At 39.2% G+C, this 12,924-nt stretch overlaps 1 protein-coding gene across 8 annotated transcripts in view; it reads right to left on the reverse strand.

Moving 5' to 3' along the window:
* Positions 1 to 12,924, reverse strand: part of LOC140480604 (E3 ubiquitin-protein ligase HECW1-like) — a 467,461-nt gene that overhangs the window by 31,888 nt on the left and 422,649 nt on the right. For all 8 annotated transcript variants that reach the window (XM_072575690.1, XM_072575692.1, XM_072575685.1 and 5 more), the window contains 2 exons: positions 9,572 to 9,701; positions 6,503 to 6,649 (listed from right to left, as the gene is read on the reverse strand). In XM_072575690.1, coding sequence (XP_072431791.1) covers positions 6,503 to 6,649; positions 9,572 to 9,701 — 277 coding nt within the window. The remainder of the gene's footprint in view (positions 1 to 6,502; positions 6,650 to 9,571; positions 9,702 to 12,924) is intronic.

Raw genomic sequence — 12,924 nt, forward strand, 5'->3', positions numbered from 1 at the left:
CTTTAACATATATGGAGATTATAGCAGACAGGTTAATCTGTGGAGAATAATTTTGCCCCCTCGTTCGAAGAACAATTACAAAACATTACGTATAGGCTAGAGTTAATTGAATGTGATGTAATATCAGAATACTTGAGATTTAATTCAGAGGATTAAAGAATGAGACCATCTGGTCCAATGCTTTTGCTGATTATTTGAGAGAACTATTGCATTTACCTTGTAATATATCAAGATTTTAAAAAAAAAATTTCCTCAATTCACTTTTAAAACTGATTATAAATTCTGCTTCTATTGTTGGCTTTGGTAAGTCATGCCATGCCTTGATAATCTTTTCCATGAAAAAAACTCCTAATCACTATATTAAATTTCTACCTCTGATTTCTCAGTTTGGTCCTTGCATCAGGTCTCTTGAGAACAAAGCAGCATTGATTCATTTTTATCCCTAGGAGGGAGTAAAGGATGGGAGGGGGAAGGAATGTCATCTTAACACTGCTTGCCACTCCCTCATTTTGTAGCCAGGAATTCCTTATACGGAACAATTCTTCTTCCTTCCCAAAAGGTTTGAATACATTTGCTAAACCTGGTAATATGCGGACCATTAGATAATAAGAGCATAGCATCAGAAATTCAGTTTGTTCATTATTATCTTTGATGAAGATTAGAAATCGTCCCAGAACCATTCCTGGCACACTGCCATAAGCTTACTGAAAATCATAGCATTATGGAAACATACAGATTAGGAGACATTATAGTCCATCATGTGTTGCCTCTTTGAAAGAGCTATCAAGTTAGCTGTTTATTCTACTCTGTTGTCATAGTTGAGCCACTGTTTTCTTTTCAACTGTGTATCCCATTATCTTTTGAACGATACTATTGGATTTGCTTCGATCACGTTTTCAGGATAGATAATTCCAGATCATTAGAAACTCACTGTGTAAAAACATTTCCCTCATGTTGGCTCCAATTTTTTTCCCAATCACTTTGTCATTAATGGACCATTAATTAGTGGTGGGACGGCAAGTTCAAGCTTGGGTCTTCCTTCCCAGAACTTAATTTGGGCAGACAGTGTTGCATTCTGAGAGGTCACATTCCACCTCTCGGCCTGCAATTTGCAGGAATGGAAGATTCTGTCCTTTAGACTAAATTGCTGCTTGGTCATACCTCTCCCTACCTCTGTGACCTCTTCCAATTTCACAACCCTCCAAGACATTTCTATCCTTGAATTCTGGCCACTTGTGCAATCCCAATCATAGTTGTTCCACAATTGACCATATTTTCATCTGCCCAGACCCTACGATCATGTATTTCCTCTCCACCTCAACCTCATTTCCTGTATTAGAACACTTAAAGTGATCTCTTTGACTAAACTTTTGGTCATTTAACTACTATCTCTCTATCTCTTTACTTTGGTTTATAATTTGCCTATGGAATGTCATTACATTAAAAGGTGCTATATAAATAAGCGTTGTAATTGTGATTATCCATCTGGCCATTTGTGAGGTTGTTGGCCCTCTGGTCTCCTGCCTGTTCCAATCTGAAAGATCAGGTCAAGTCCACACATTTCTGACGTCTTCTTTGGATCATTGCACTCAAGGACCAATTCTATCCTCCAGGCAGCACCAGTTTCACCCATTAGACGTTGGGCTCACCTCTGGCCCAATTAAGGGCTTTGCAAATGGAAAATCATCAGTGCAGCAGTATAGAGATACTGCAGGCTTAGGACCTGGAAAAGATCTGGATATCAAATTCATGATCTCACACTGAAAATCCAGCCTCCTTATGTTTGCCCACTTTGCCAGCCTATAACTTCTTAAAATCTTTTCTTGTCCTGCTCATTGTTTACTACGTTTCCAAGTTTTGTATGTTCTGGATGCTTTGTTACGCCCTGTTTACCAAGGCATGAATTATTAATATGTATCAGAAAGAAGTGTGATAATGGAAACCACCGTAGAGAGATGTAAACAGATTTTCCACTGGATTCTAGCAAAATATTGATGCCTCTTGCATGAACAGCTGCAAGAATATTCCACACAGCCTCGATTCTATGTGACTGAATAATGGAATAAAATAACTATATGCATGAAGAATTGGAGAATGACTAATTTTGAATTTTTGATTCAAATACATTGTTGTTAGTAAACAAAAAAACTTATAATCTAAATTGGCTAAATGACTAAATCAAAGTGTCCTTCTTTTGACATAGCTTCTATTAGAATGACTTTTGAAGAGTTTCTGATGGACTCAGATATTGACTAATCCATTCTCCCAGATCAGCTCATTGGTGGAACTGGTTCATTCAGTTGTCTAGGTAACTAATGTGTGGATCAGATTGATACCAGTAACACAGGGTTTAGTCCCTATTTTATCTAAGATAGACCTCGGATCTGCTTCCGCACCCTAGCTGTAGTAGAAATCATGGCATTGCACTCTGGTTAGGCAAATAATCATCAAGGGCTTACCCTCAGGCAGAGAATTTATGAAAAAGCTTATAGGCATAGATTTCAGTATGAATTTAGATGGATCCAAGGAACAGACGACAGCAGAAATTGAAAAGAAATGCATGGAAGTGGAATAACAGAAGGGACAGCACGTTGACAAACTATTAAAGGGCCTCTGAAGAGTTCTATTTGAATTACAGCCTTTGTCAAATCTGAAGAGGCAAAGGACTAAGTAGAGTCTTGCAAGAATGAATTAATTGAAAGTCACAAACTAAAGAATTGTTTCTTTGATTAGTAATATATGGCGAATGATGTTCCATATGAATATTTGTTGACACTGTACTCACTTAGAGTCATAGACTCATAGAGATGTACAGCACGGAAAAAGCATAAAAGAACAAGAATTAGTTGAGAGAACAATATTGAGTTTTGCTGATGATACGAAACCAGCATAGAGTCATAGAGATGTACAGCACGGAAACAGACCCTTCGGTCCAACTCATCCATTCCGACCAGAAATCCCAACCCAATCTAGTCCCACCTGCCAGCACCCGGCCCATATCCCTCCAAACCCTTCCTATTCATATACCCATCCAAATGCCTCTTAAATGTTGCAATTGTATCAGCCTCCACCACTTCCCCTGGCAGCTCATTCCATACACGTACCACCCTCTGCATGAAAAAGTTGCCCCTTAGGTCTCTTCTATACCTTTCCCCTCTCACCCTAAAAGCATGCCCTCTAATTCTGGACTCCCCGACCCCAGGGAAGAGTCTTTGTCTATTTATCCTATCTACGCCCCTCATGATTTTATAAACCACTATAAGATCACCCCTCAGCCTCAGCCTATTCAGCCCTCCCTATAGCTCAAGTCCTCCAACCGTGGCAACATCCTTGTAAATCTTTTCTGAACCCTTTCAAGTTTCACAACATCTTTCCGATAGGAAAGAGACCAGAACTGCATGCAATATTCCAACAGTGGCCTAACCAATGTCCTGTATAGCCGCAACATGACCTCCCAACTCCTGTACTCAATACTCTGACCAATAAAAGAAAGCATACCAAACACCTTCTTCACTATCCTATCTACCTGTGACTCCACTTTCAAGGAGCTATGAATCTGCACTCCAAGGCGTCTTTGTTCAGCAACGCTCCCTAGGATCTTACCATTAAGTGTCTAAGTCCTATTAAGATTTGCTTTCCTAAATTGCAAATATAAATTGTGACAACTCTTGTGAAAAAGTACAACAGGAAATAAACAAGCAATGATATGGTATAATTCTATTTTTATTAATTCAACGGAGAGATGAGTTTAACTACATCAAGTGTAATGTGCCTCAGAGAGTACGCATGTACCTCACATGTGGTTGAAAGCTCAGGGGAACTAGACTTATCTCTGTGACAATAAAGAGGCCAATCCCAGATTGCCTACATTTTCACTCTCAGACACAGATTGTGATCTGTATTCCTGTAACAACAACATGAACTATCCCAGATTTGAGAATTTGAACTGTAGTGATTGTAACAAGGTCAGCCAGTTTGGATTTTATAAAATATGAGTCCCCTGATTGAGAGCTGGTAATCTGGTTCAACCAGGGAGCCCCAGCTGACAGATATAAATAAAATGGCAGAGGTTCTGCTCACTCTGAGAGCTGGCTCTGAGGAAGCCAGACCAGTGTCAACTACTGTGCACATGTAAATAAAGGGTACTTGGTGATGGGATACCAGCCTCTGTGGAGTTATTTCATGGACCACCTTCCAAATTTTAACTCGGAACACTGAGCCCTTATTCCAAAGCTAATGAGTTCGCTCTTTATTGTTTTACATATTTGAAGTGTGCAGATAAATTGGAATCAATATACTCTTCATTCGTACATTTTATATAAATAAGCTAGTTGATAGTTTGAACTTGGACTATGATTCTGCGAAATACTCTTGCAGCCCACCTTCTGTTTTGAGTTGACAATTGACGTAGGTTGTGATGCTGACTGGGGTATCCAGGAGAAAGAAGTTGGATTCCATTTGATAGAGACATGTGGTCCCTTACAGGAATAATTGGTGACATTCCCCACCCCACCCGCCCAACCTCCATGGGAAGAGTTTTAGTGTCAATGGGTGCAGGAACTGAGGCTGGTGGGTGGATAGTTTGAAAGGGTGGGTAGTTTGATAGGGTGGGTAGTTTGGTAGGGTGGGTAGTTTGATACTACTGGCCATCTTGCCAGTTTGGCAGGACCATTCTGTCTCTGAACTATAATCAAGCAGCTTGGATCAGACATGGAACAACTACCTGCTCACACGTAATAGGCAGTTTTTTGATAAGATTACAAGTCCAGTTAAGGTAAATGTTTAAAGGCAGACTGGAAAGCTTTGGCTTGGCCTGTGGGTCCCAGCGGCAGTGGGAACAAGACAATTGCCTCCAGTATGCCGTCGAGACCTGCAGCCACAGGCAACCTGTGAAGGGCTTTCCCCAGTGGCCAGTTTTTAAATTTCAAATCTATTAGAAGTGCACCTTGAGATGGAGATTTCCTGTCTCTCCCTCAGCTGCAAGAGCAGGCTGCAGTTTCTTCTATTCCTTCTCCATCTTTCAGTGCCCACCCACCTCTCTGAAATGCATGGTGAGTGGTGCTTCTGCTGAATAGTTAGTCACTACAAGCTAAAGTTACTGCAGGTGACTGCAGTCAGTGTGGTGCAGGTTCAGGACTTGCTTTTGTCAGTGGGGTCCTGACTGCAAAAAAGGGGAATCCCATACAAAAAACACCTTCTGCTTGCTGGCAATTTAAGTGGGGACATGCAGGAACAGCAGTCCATTATTTTAATTTCTGACTATCATTTCTGGCCCTTCAGCTTTGGCAATGGCTTGAGTGCATACTGAAACTTTCTAAAGGCATTCAGAAATTTTGACAGGGTGCATGTTTTTGATAACACACAATTTTTAGTTCAACACCAGAGATTTTTCAACACAGAGGGAGGACTACTATGCTGCACAGCAATCCAGTCAGTTTCAATCTCTGGTTCAGTCCCCATTGTTCCTGCAAGTTAATTTCCCTCAATTGCTGATCTAATATTTTCTTGAACTCATTGATTTTTCTCTGCATTCAACACCCTCATAAGCAGTGTGTTCCAGATGATTACCTCTTGCTGGGTAGTAAACCTCTTGCTCATACAACCGCCTCTCCACTCCCAAACATTGCTTGTCCAAAACTTTCAATCTATGCCCCTATTCTTGCACCTTAGACTAATAGGAATAGCTTTTCTTTATCTGCTCTGTCTAAGTCTGTCATAATCATGTACACCGCTATCAAAATTTCCTCTCTATCCCCTTTTGTTCAATGACTAAATATAGAAAAGAACTGCTTATAAAAGTAGCCAATTATACCAGCCAACTCCCAGACTTGTTCAAGTGCAACATTTTAAAAAAAAATCCTATTTTCACATTACACTTGTAGCATCATGCCAAACAAAGCAATAAAGTGTATTTATAAGACTGATGCATCATATCAGAAACTTACTTGTGTTTCATAACTTCCATTAGTCATGATGTTCATTAGATGCCTGTGTAATCAATTTCAGAGTTCTGAATGGGAATCATGGTATTTAAAAATGTTTTGTTCAATATTGAAGTTATCAGTTTGATGTGGTTTTACAAATCATGTTTCCTTACTTTCAGTAGCATAGACTGAGTGACAGGGCTGCAGGTATTGGATAACCAACCAGTCACAGCCTTCAGTTTGTGCTGAGGGTAGAAAGGTGTGTGTGTGTGTGTCTGTGTGTATCTGAGTGAGTGAGAGAGAGAGAGACAGAAAGAGAGAGAGAGAGAGAAATCATGGTTGAATGAGAGAGTTCTGGCTGTGGGATGGTGGTGGATGGAGGAGGAGGGGCTGATGGTGTTATGTGAAGTTGGTGACAAATGTAGGGTGGAGTCAGGTAGAAATAGAGATTCAGGTCCTGCAATTTGCTTGTTCATAGAACAGATTAGGGGTGTGAAATGTCTTCATTTATATAATTGGAAGAAAACTAGAAAACTGAGTTCAGTCTAACTACAGCCAGCCCAGGTACTTCCACCTACCTCATAGAAACCTCGAACCAAGGCTTCAGTCTGCTGAACAACACCTCTTTCCACTCTCCACTTCACCATACGCTCAATATATTCCTTTTTGTTTTTCTCCGATACTTGAATGTTGGCTCCACCTGTCTTGAGTTCTCGTTCTGTGACCTATGAGAAGCAAAGTTATTATTTGCTAAGAAAAGTGAGGAAAAACATTAGAATTGTTTGAATTTATAACAGAATTTAAAGAAAAAACAATTCTGAATCATTAAGGGTTTCTCTGTGTTTAGTGGTTTCTTATTGCAATGGTTCCTCAGGGAATTGGTTGTCTTGTCTTCAACCGTTGGCATGGCAAAAGCCTATTCCCATGATGTATTGCAGTAGTTGGGAATGACAGCTTCATTAAGTCACCAGAAGGGAATCAGTGGAAGGCAGAGCTACACCACGGAATGAGTTTTTGAAGGGTTTGTCAATGTATTAAGTAGTGGTATTAAGTACTGTTGCAAAACTTGAGTCAGATAGTCATGACATTGGATCACGCATCAACTGTTTCTCCTTGCTGACACAGATTGAACTGTAATACTGAACTGCAGGATCATGCTACTTGTAACAGTGAGACAGAAAGAGCATGTGTGAAATGAATGAAAAAGGAGACTACGTAAATTAAGCAAAGACAAAAGACACAAATGAAGGTACTCCAGGTCAGAAACTCTCCCATTTATCTTTCTGTCACGATGGCTAGAAAAAAGAAAATCATTAAAAAAAGAGCAAGTTCCGAATTATTTCCGTTGTGATTGAATATCATGAAGTTCATGGAATGTGGGTGTCCCTGGCATTTATTACCCATCTCTAAATCCCCATGAGAAGGTCTTAGTGAGCTGTCTCCTCAAACCATGGTAGCCATTGGTATAGAGCCACTCACAATGCCATTAGGGAGGGAGTTCCAGGCATTTGACCCAATGTCACTGAAGGAACCGAGTCAGCATGGTAAAAGTTGCTTGGAGGGGACTTGACGATGCTGGTGTACCATGTACCTGATGCCCTTGTCCTTCTAAGTGGTGCACTTTGTGAGTTTGGAACATGCTATTGAAGGAGGATTGGTGAGTCACTGTCATGCATCTTGTAGGTGGTATACACCATTTCCATTGTGTGTCAGTGGTGGAAGGAGTGCATGTTGACGATCTTGTACAGGTTGCCACTCAAGCAAGATGTTTTGTTCTGCATTGTGTATGCTTCTTGAGAATTGTTGCATCTGCAGTCAGTGGAGAATAATCCATCACACTCCTGACTTGTGACTTGCAGATGATGGACAGGCTTTGGAGAGTCAGGAGGTGAATCACTCACTGCAGATTTCATAGTCTCAAATGGTCTTGTAGCCACAATATTTATATAGTCAATGGTAACCCTAGGATGTTGATAGTGGGGGATTTTGTGATGATAATGCTATTGAACCTCAACAGCGATGGTTAGATCCTGCCTTTTTAGAGATAGTAATTAATTGATGATTATGTGGCACAAATGTTTCATGGGTGTCTGTGGAAAGCATTGTTGCTCCTTCTGGTCCACAGATTTGATATGGAGATTTTTGTCTTCTTGCTAAGCTCTTCCTCACCCCACTACAGTTGCTGAGTTTCCTGAGGCCCAGGTAAAATTACCATGGTCCTACCTGACCACATGGCTGTTCTCATTCGTGACAGAGAAAGAGACAACTGGTTTTAACTATGTGTCATACACCTCTGCTGAAGGCTGAGGTTGAGAAGGAGAGTCCTTCATGGTAACCTCACATGATGTCGAAAACGAACCCATGCCATTGGCATCACTTTGCATCATATACCAGCCATCCAGCTAGCTGCAGGAAGCCCTGATAGGCAACAGCAGGATACATTTAAGGATCCCAACCTCGTTAATATATTTAAGATGCGGATTACTTGTCTCCTGAGAACAGGTTGAGTGCCCACCTCTTGCTTCACATCTCAACAAAACTGTAAAGGCTGTGGATTAGAGCTGAATTTCTGAAGCACTTTTGTTTATCATCAGTTTAAGGCCTCCCTCTCCTACCCTGCACCCAATCACATTTACCCTCCCATGTAATGGAAGAAGACAGTGATGTGTATGATGATGCATCACTGACACCAGTGCTCATGTTCAAGAGTCTGAGATGACGAATAGGCTGTACAAAAGAAAGATATATTTACTAAATGTGGCATGTACTATCATCTAAATAATGGAGTTTGTTGAAACCTTATAGTCCCTCATAGGTAGATGGAATACTTAATGCAGAAGAGGCTATTAGTTACTAAAAGAGACACTCCAAATATTCTTTGGAGTTGACAACCCAACCAACATTAACATTTTCTTCGACTCACCATGTTTAAGAAGCTGCTTTTGGAGAAGCTTTTCAACAGTGATTATAGCTTATATTGATTCACAAACTATGTCAAAATAAACATAAAATATAGCACAGGTCTTATGGAGGATATTGACTAAGTTTCCTCATGAGCTTGCAAACCTGTCCAGAATTTGAAGAATGTCTCTGAGCACATGCAATTGCAAGAATCATGCTGATCAACTGCAGCTTTAGATCAGATTGATTGACATGAGTGGAATATTCTTTAGAATTACTTTTTTGCTGTCTGTGGCCATCGCTATCTGGTCTGGCCTACATTGATTCCAACGTGGTTAACTCTTAACCGCCATCTGGGCAATTAGGGATGGGCAATAAATGCTGGTCTGGCCAGCATCACCCTTGTCCCATGAATAAAACCCAAATGTGTGCCTAAAAATGTTAGTCAAGGCTCAATTTCAATAAGCTTCCAGCTTTATTTGTAGTGCACAGTGAGTTGCACAGGGATTCTGCTACAAGTCATCAGTCAGAGTTGCATCGATTCAGGCTATCTCCAACTTTGAGTTGGTCTGCTATTAGATCATGGGTGCAGAGAAAGGCAAGGCAGTACTGAGGGGGTGATGTGGAGGGTAAAGATTGTGGTGGGCTTAGACCAGCAATTATTGTCACATTTTTATTTCTTCAATGTTATTCTTTGTGCTTTGCCAGTTTAGCCTGTTGTTGTTGTAGGCACAAACCACACAAACCTGCCCAAACACCTCCTCATTAACTGTAAAGGTGAGGTCAAGAATATCAGTGATATCATTGTCCTTCATCCATTGTAGACTCTGGTGGAACTCTTCATCCAGATATTCCAGATCACTCAAGTCACATGGTCTGAAAGGAAATAGCAGATAATTTAAATTAGCAGGTTGTTAATTAACTGAACAATTTATGATTGAATTTCACTATTTGTAAATTTGTTTAAGATTCATTGGAAAGCACAGAACCAGAAAGAGTATCAGTTCAGTTGCTTGGTTCTTGAAGGCAACTAATAATTCTTTCAATTGTGTATCTCCTCAAATATCTATCCAAATCTCTTAAAATCTTCCACATTATCATGTCTCCATTGCATTTCTTGGAGGCCTAGTCCACATAGTCATCATCCCATATATAAAATATTACAGTCTAAAGTCTAAACTACTTTCCTTCTTTGAAGTTTGAGCCAGCGTCCATTGTTTATAGAGTAAGTAGCAATTTCAAACAAGAGTGTCACAATACAGTGAATTTCTTCCTTTTTGTATTTTGGATACTTATTTATTTCCTAATCTTTCTCTTCAACATAATATCTTCTTGGCTTCTCAGCCTCTCCTCAGAGTGCTAGTATTTTAAGTTAGGCATCAGTTTCCACAACTGCTAAGTTTCCACTATTTTGCTGTACATTGCCTGGAAATATCAACAATACCAGAGGTTGAACTTACCAATGATTTGTGAATTCATTATCACTTACTGAGACTTATGTTCCAACCCCTTAGCTGTAAGTCCCAGGCTTAGACTGCTTTATTTAACACAGATACATACTGAACCATAGGGAGCCAGTCCTCCAGTTATACAGACAGCTACATTATATTTGCAAATTCTGATAACTGGCTGACTAGAAAGACTACCCACAACAAAGAACATGCTTGGCCATTGGAGGATTGTGAGTTTTTGGAATTTCCTTCTTCAAAAGGCAGAAGTTTTATATTTGTTTAAGGCAGAAATCAATAGATTATTGATTACCAATGGGATGAAAGATTATTGGATTGAAATGTAGAGTTGAGGTTCAAATTAGATCAGCCATGAGCTTATTGATGGTGGAACAGGCTCAAAGGTCTGAGTAGCTTATTCTTGTTCCTTGTTTGTACATTAGTGAATGTTATCTCACTTTCTATAATTTCCATGATCTTTGTAACTGATAAGCCCTTCCTTAACGTTTGAAAATCTCCTTTTTCTCCCCACATTTTATTTCATTGCCAAACCCCTAGTTTTCACTTCCAAATCTTTTTTTTTGTGTTATAAGTTAACTACTTGTACAGTAAAATCAATAAATACTTGTTAAAATCTAAATTTAGCATACATTCAGATTTTCCATTATTATCAAACTCTGTCACTTGCTGAAAGCACTCCTGTATTTAAACAAAATCTCTTGCAAACAAGGAAAGAGCTGGCCCAGAAGTAATGGACTGGATAATATTATTCTTATCCTATAAACATTTATCCTATAAACAATCCTGGCTCCTTCTTAGTATACCATACCTAACCTCTATGTTAGATTAACAATGTCTTCACGTACTTTATCTATAATGTATGTTCAGCTTATTGTCTAGTTTTCTAGTTTGTCCCTTTGCTGTTTTTTAATGATTTATCTAATGTTAGTTACATTCCAATCTTCAAGCAATAATTCCATTTGTTGTGATTCCTTGAAGTTTGTCAGAAGGACATTACTGATTTAATCTTTGCACAAATTACTGAATGAATCTTTCAGTTGTCACAAATCTGATATTTCATAACCTTTTGAGTCTCACTGTATAATGGTTAAGGATTAATATTTTCCTTTCTGGAACATTATGTTTAACAACCCAAGTATTTAAGTGATAATAGCAAATGAAAAGAGTACAGTATTATTGTATTTTTAATAAATACATTTTTCCAGAAAGATTATATAGTTACCTTTCCTAAATACCTCAGGAAGCTTAACCTTGGGGTGGGTGGGTGGGGGGAGGGCACCTAACCCATGTAGGTCAAGAATTAATTCGATCTGATCTTCATGATGCACTGAGTTACATAGTCTCAACAGAGACTTTGGTAGTTGTGCTACAACTGGCGTAATCATCAGTAGATTGTGAGGAAGGAAGTTAACATCTACCGAATGCTTCCCAGCAACCCAAGCTGGAAATGAGTGCGTAAAATTGTGAGAAGAGAATTGAGCTGACATGCAATATTCAACAAGGGTGAAGGTTTTTCCAGCACTCTCTGACATTAAGTACTGAAATGCTGACAAGATTAAAGTACAAGGATATGATTGATATCCTTGCAACAGTGCTCCAATAACAAGCGTTTAATTTTTGTTCAGTGTTTAACTATATTAAAATTTCTGTATTAATAGGAACAATGGATTTGGAGTGAAAGTCAGCCAATCAGTCTTTGGAGCCTTCTCCACTATTGTGTAGATCATGGCTGAATTTGATTGTGATTTCAACTCCATTATCTTGCATGTCCACTTCCCTTTCCTTCAACTCCTCAGTTACCTTTGTCAGTTGGATTTCTAGTTTTGAGAGATTTCTTGTATATTTTTTGATAAAAATCAGACAGAAATAATAAATTAGTTCTCTGCCATTTCTCTATTCCCCATTATAAACTCTTCTGACTCTGCCTTTCACGGGTCCACATTCATTTTGGCCAAATATTTCCTCTTACATGCCTATGGAAGCTTTTACATCAGTAATAGGGAAATGCTGATATCTATTATAAGAGATATGATACAATGATCTGACTGGGCGTAGTCAGCAGCATGGATTATAGAATGGGAACACATATTTGATGAAATATTTGGTGTTTTTTGAAGAAGTTACTAACAACATTGATAAAGGAGTACCTGTATACTAAGATTTTGGAAGGAGTCTAGTTAAAACATTAAACACATGGGATAGGAAGTAATGTACTGGTATGGATTGAAGACTGACTAACACAGAGAAAACAGAGAGCAGGAATAGATGGGACATTTTCATTTTGGAGGCTGTGACAAGTTGGATACTGCAAAGATCAGTATTTGGCTCCCCGTTGTCCGCAATGCATATCAAAGGTCTAGATGTGGGGAACCAAATGTAATATTTCCAAATTTGAAAATGATATACAGCTAAGCATGAATGTGTGTTGCGAAGATGTAAAACACTTTTTTTGGACTAGCTTACTGAATAGACTAGAAACTGATAGATGGAGTATAATGTGAAAAAATGTGAGGTTATCCACTTTGGTAGGAGGAACAGGTATGCAAAATATTTCTTAAATGATAAGAGGTTGGAAAGTGTAGGTGTACAGGAGGACCTAGGTGTTTCTGTGCCCAAGTCACTGAAGGCTA

This window comes from Chiloscyllium punctatum, chromosome 8, assembly GCF_047496795.1.
Source record: "Chiloscyllium punctatum isolate Juve2018m chromosome 8, sChiPun1.3, whole genome shotgun sequence".
Taxonomy (NCBI): domain Eukaryota; kingdom Metazoa; phylum Chordata; class Chondrichthyes; order Orectolobiformes; family Hemiscylliidae; genus Chiloscyllium; species Chiloscyllium punctatum.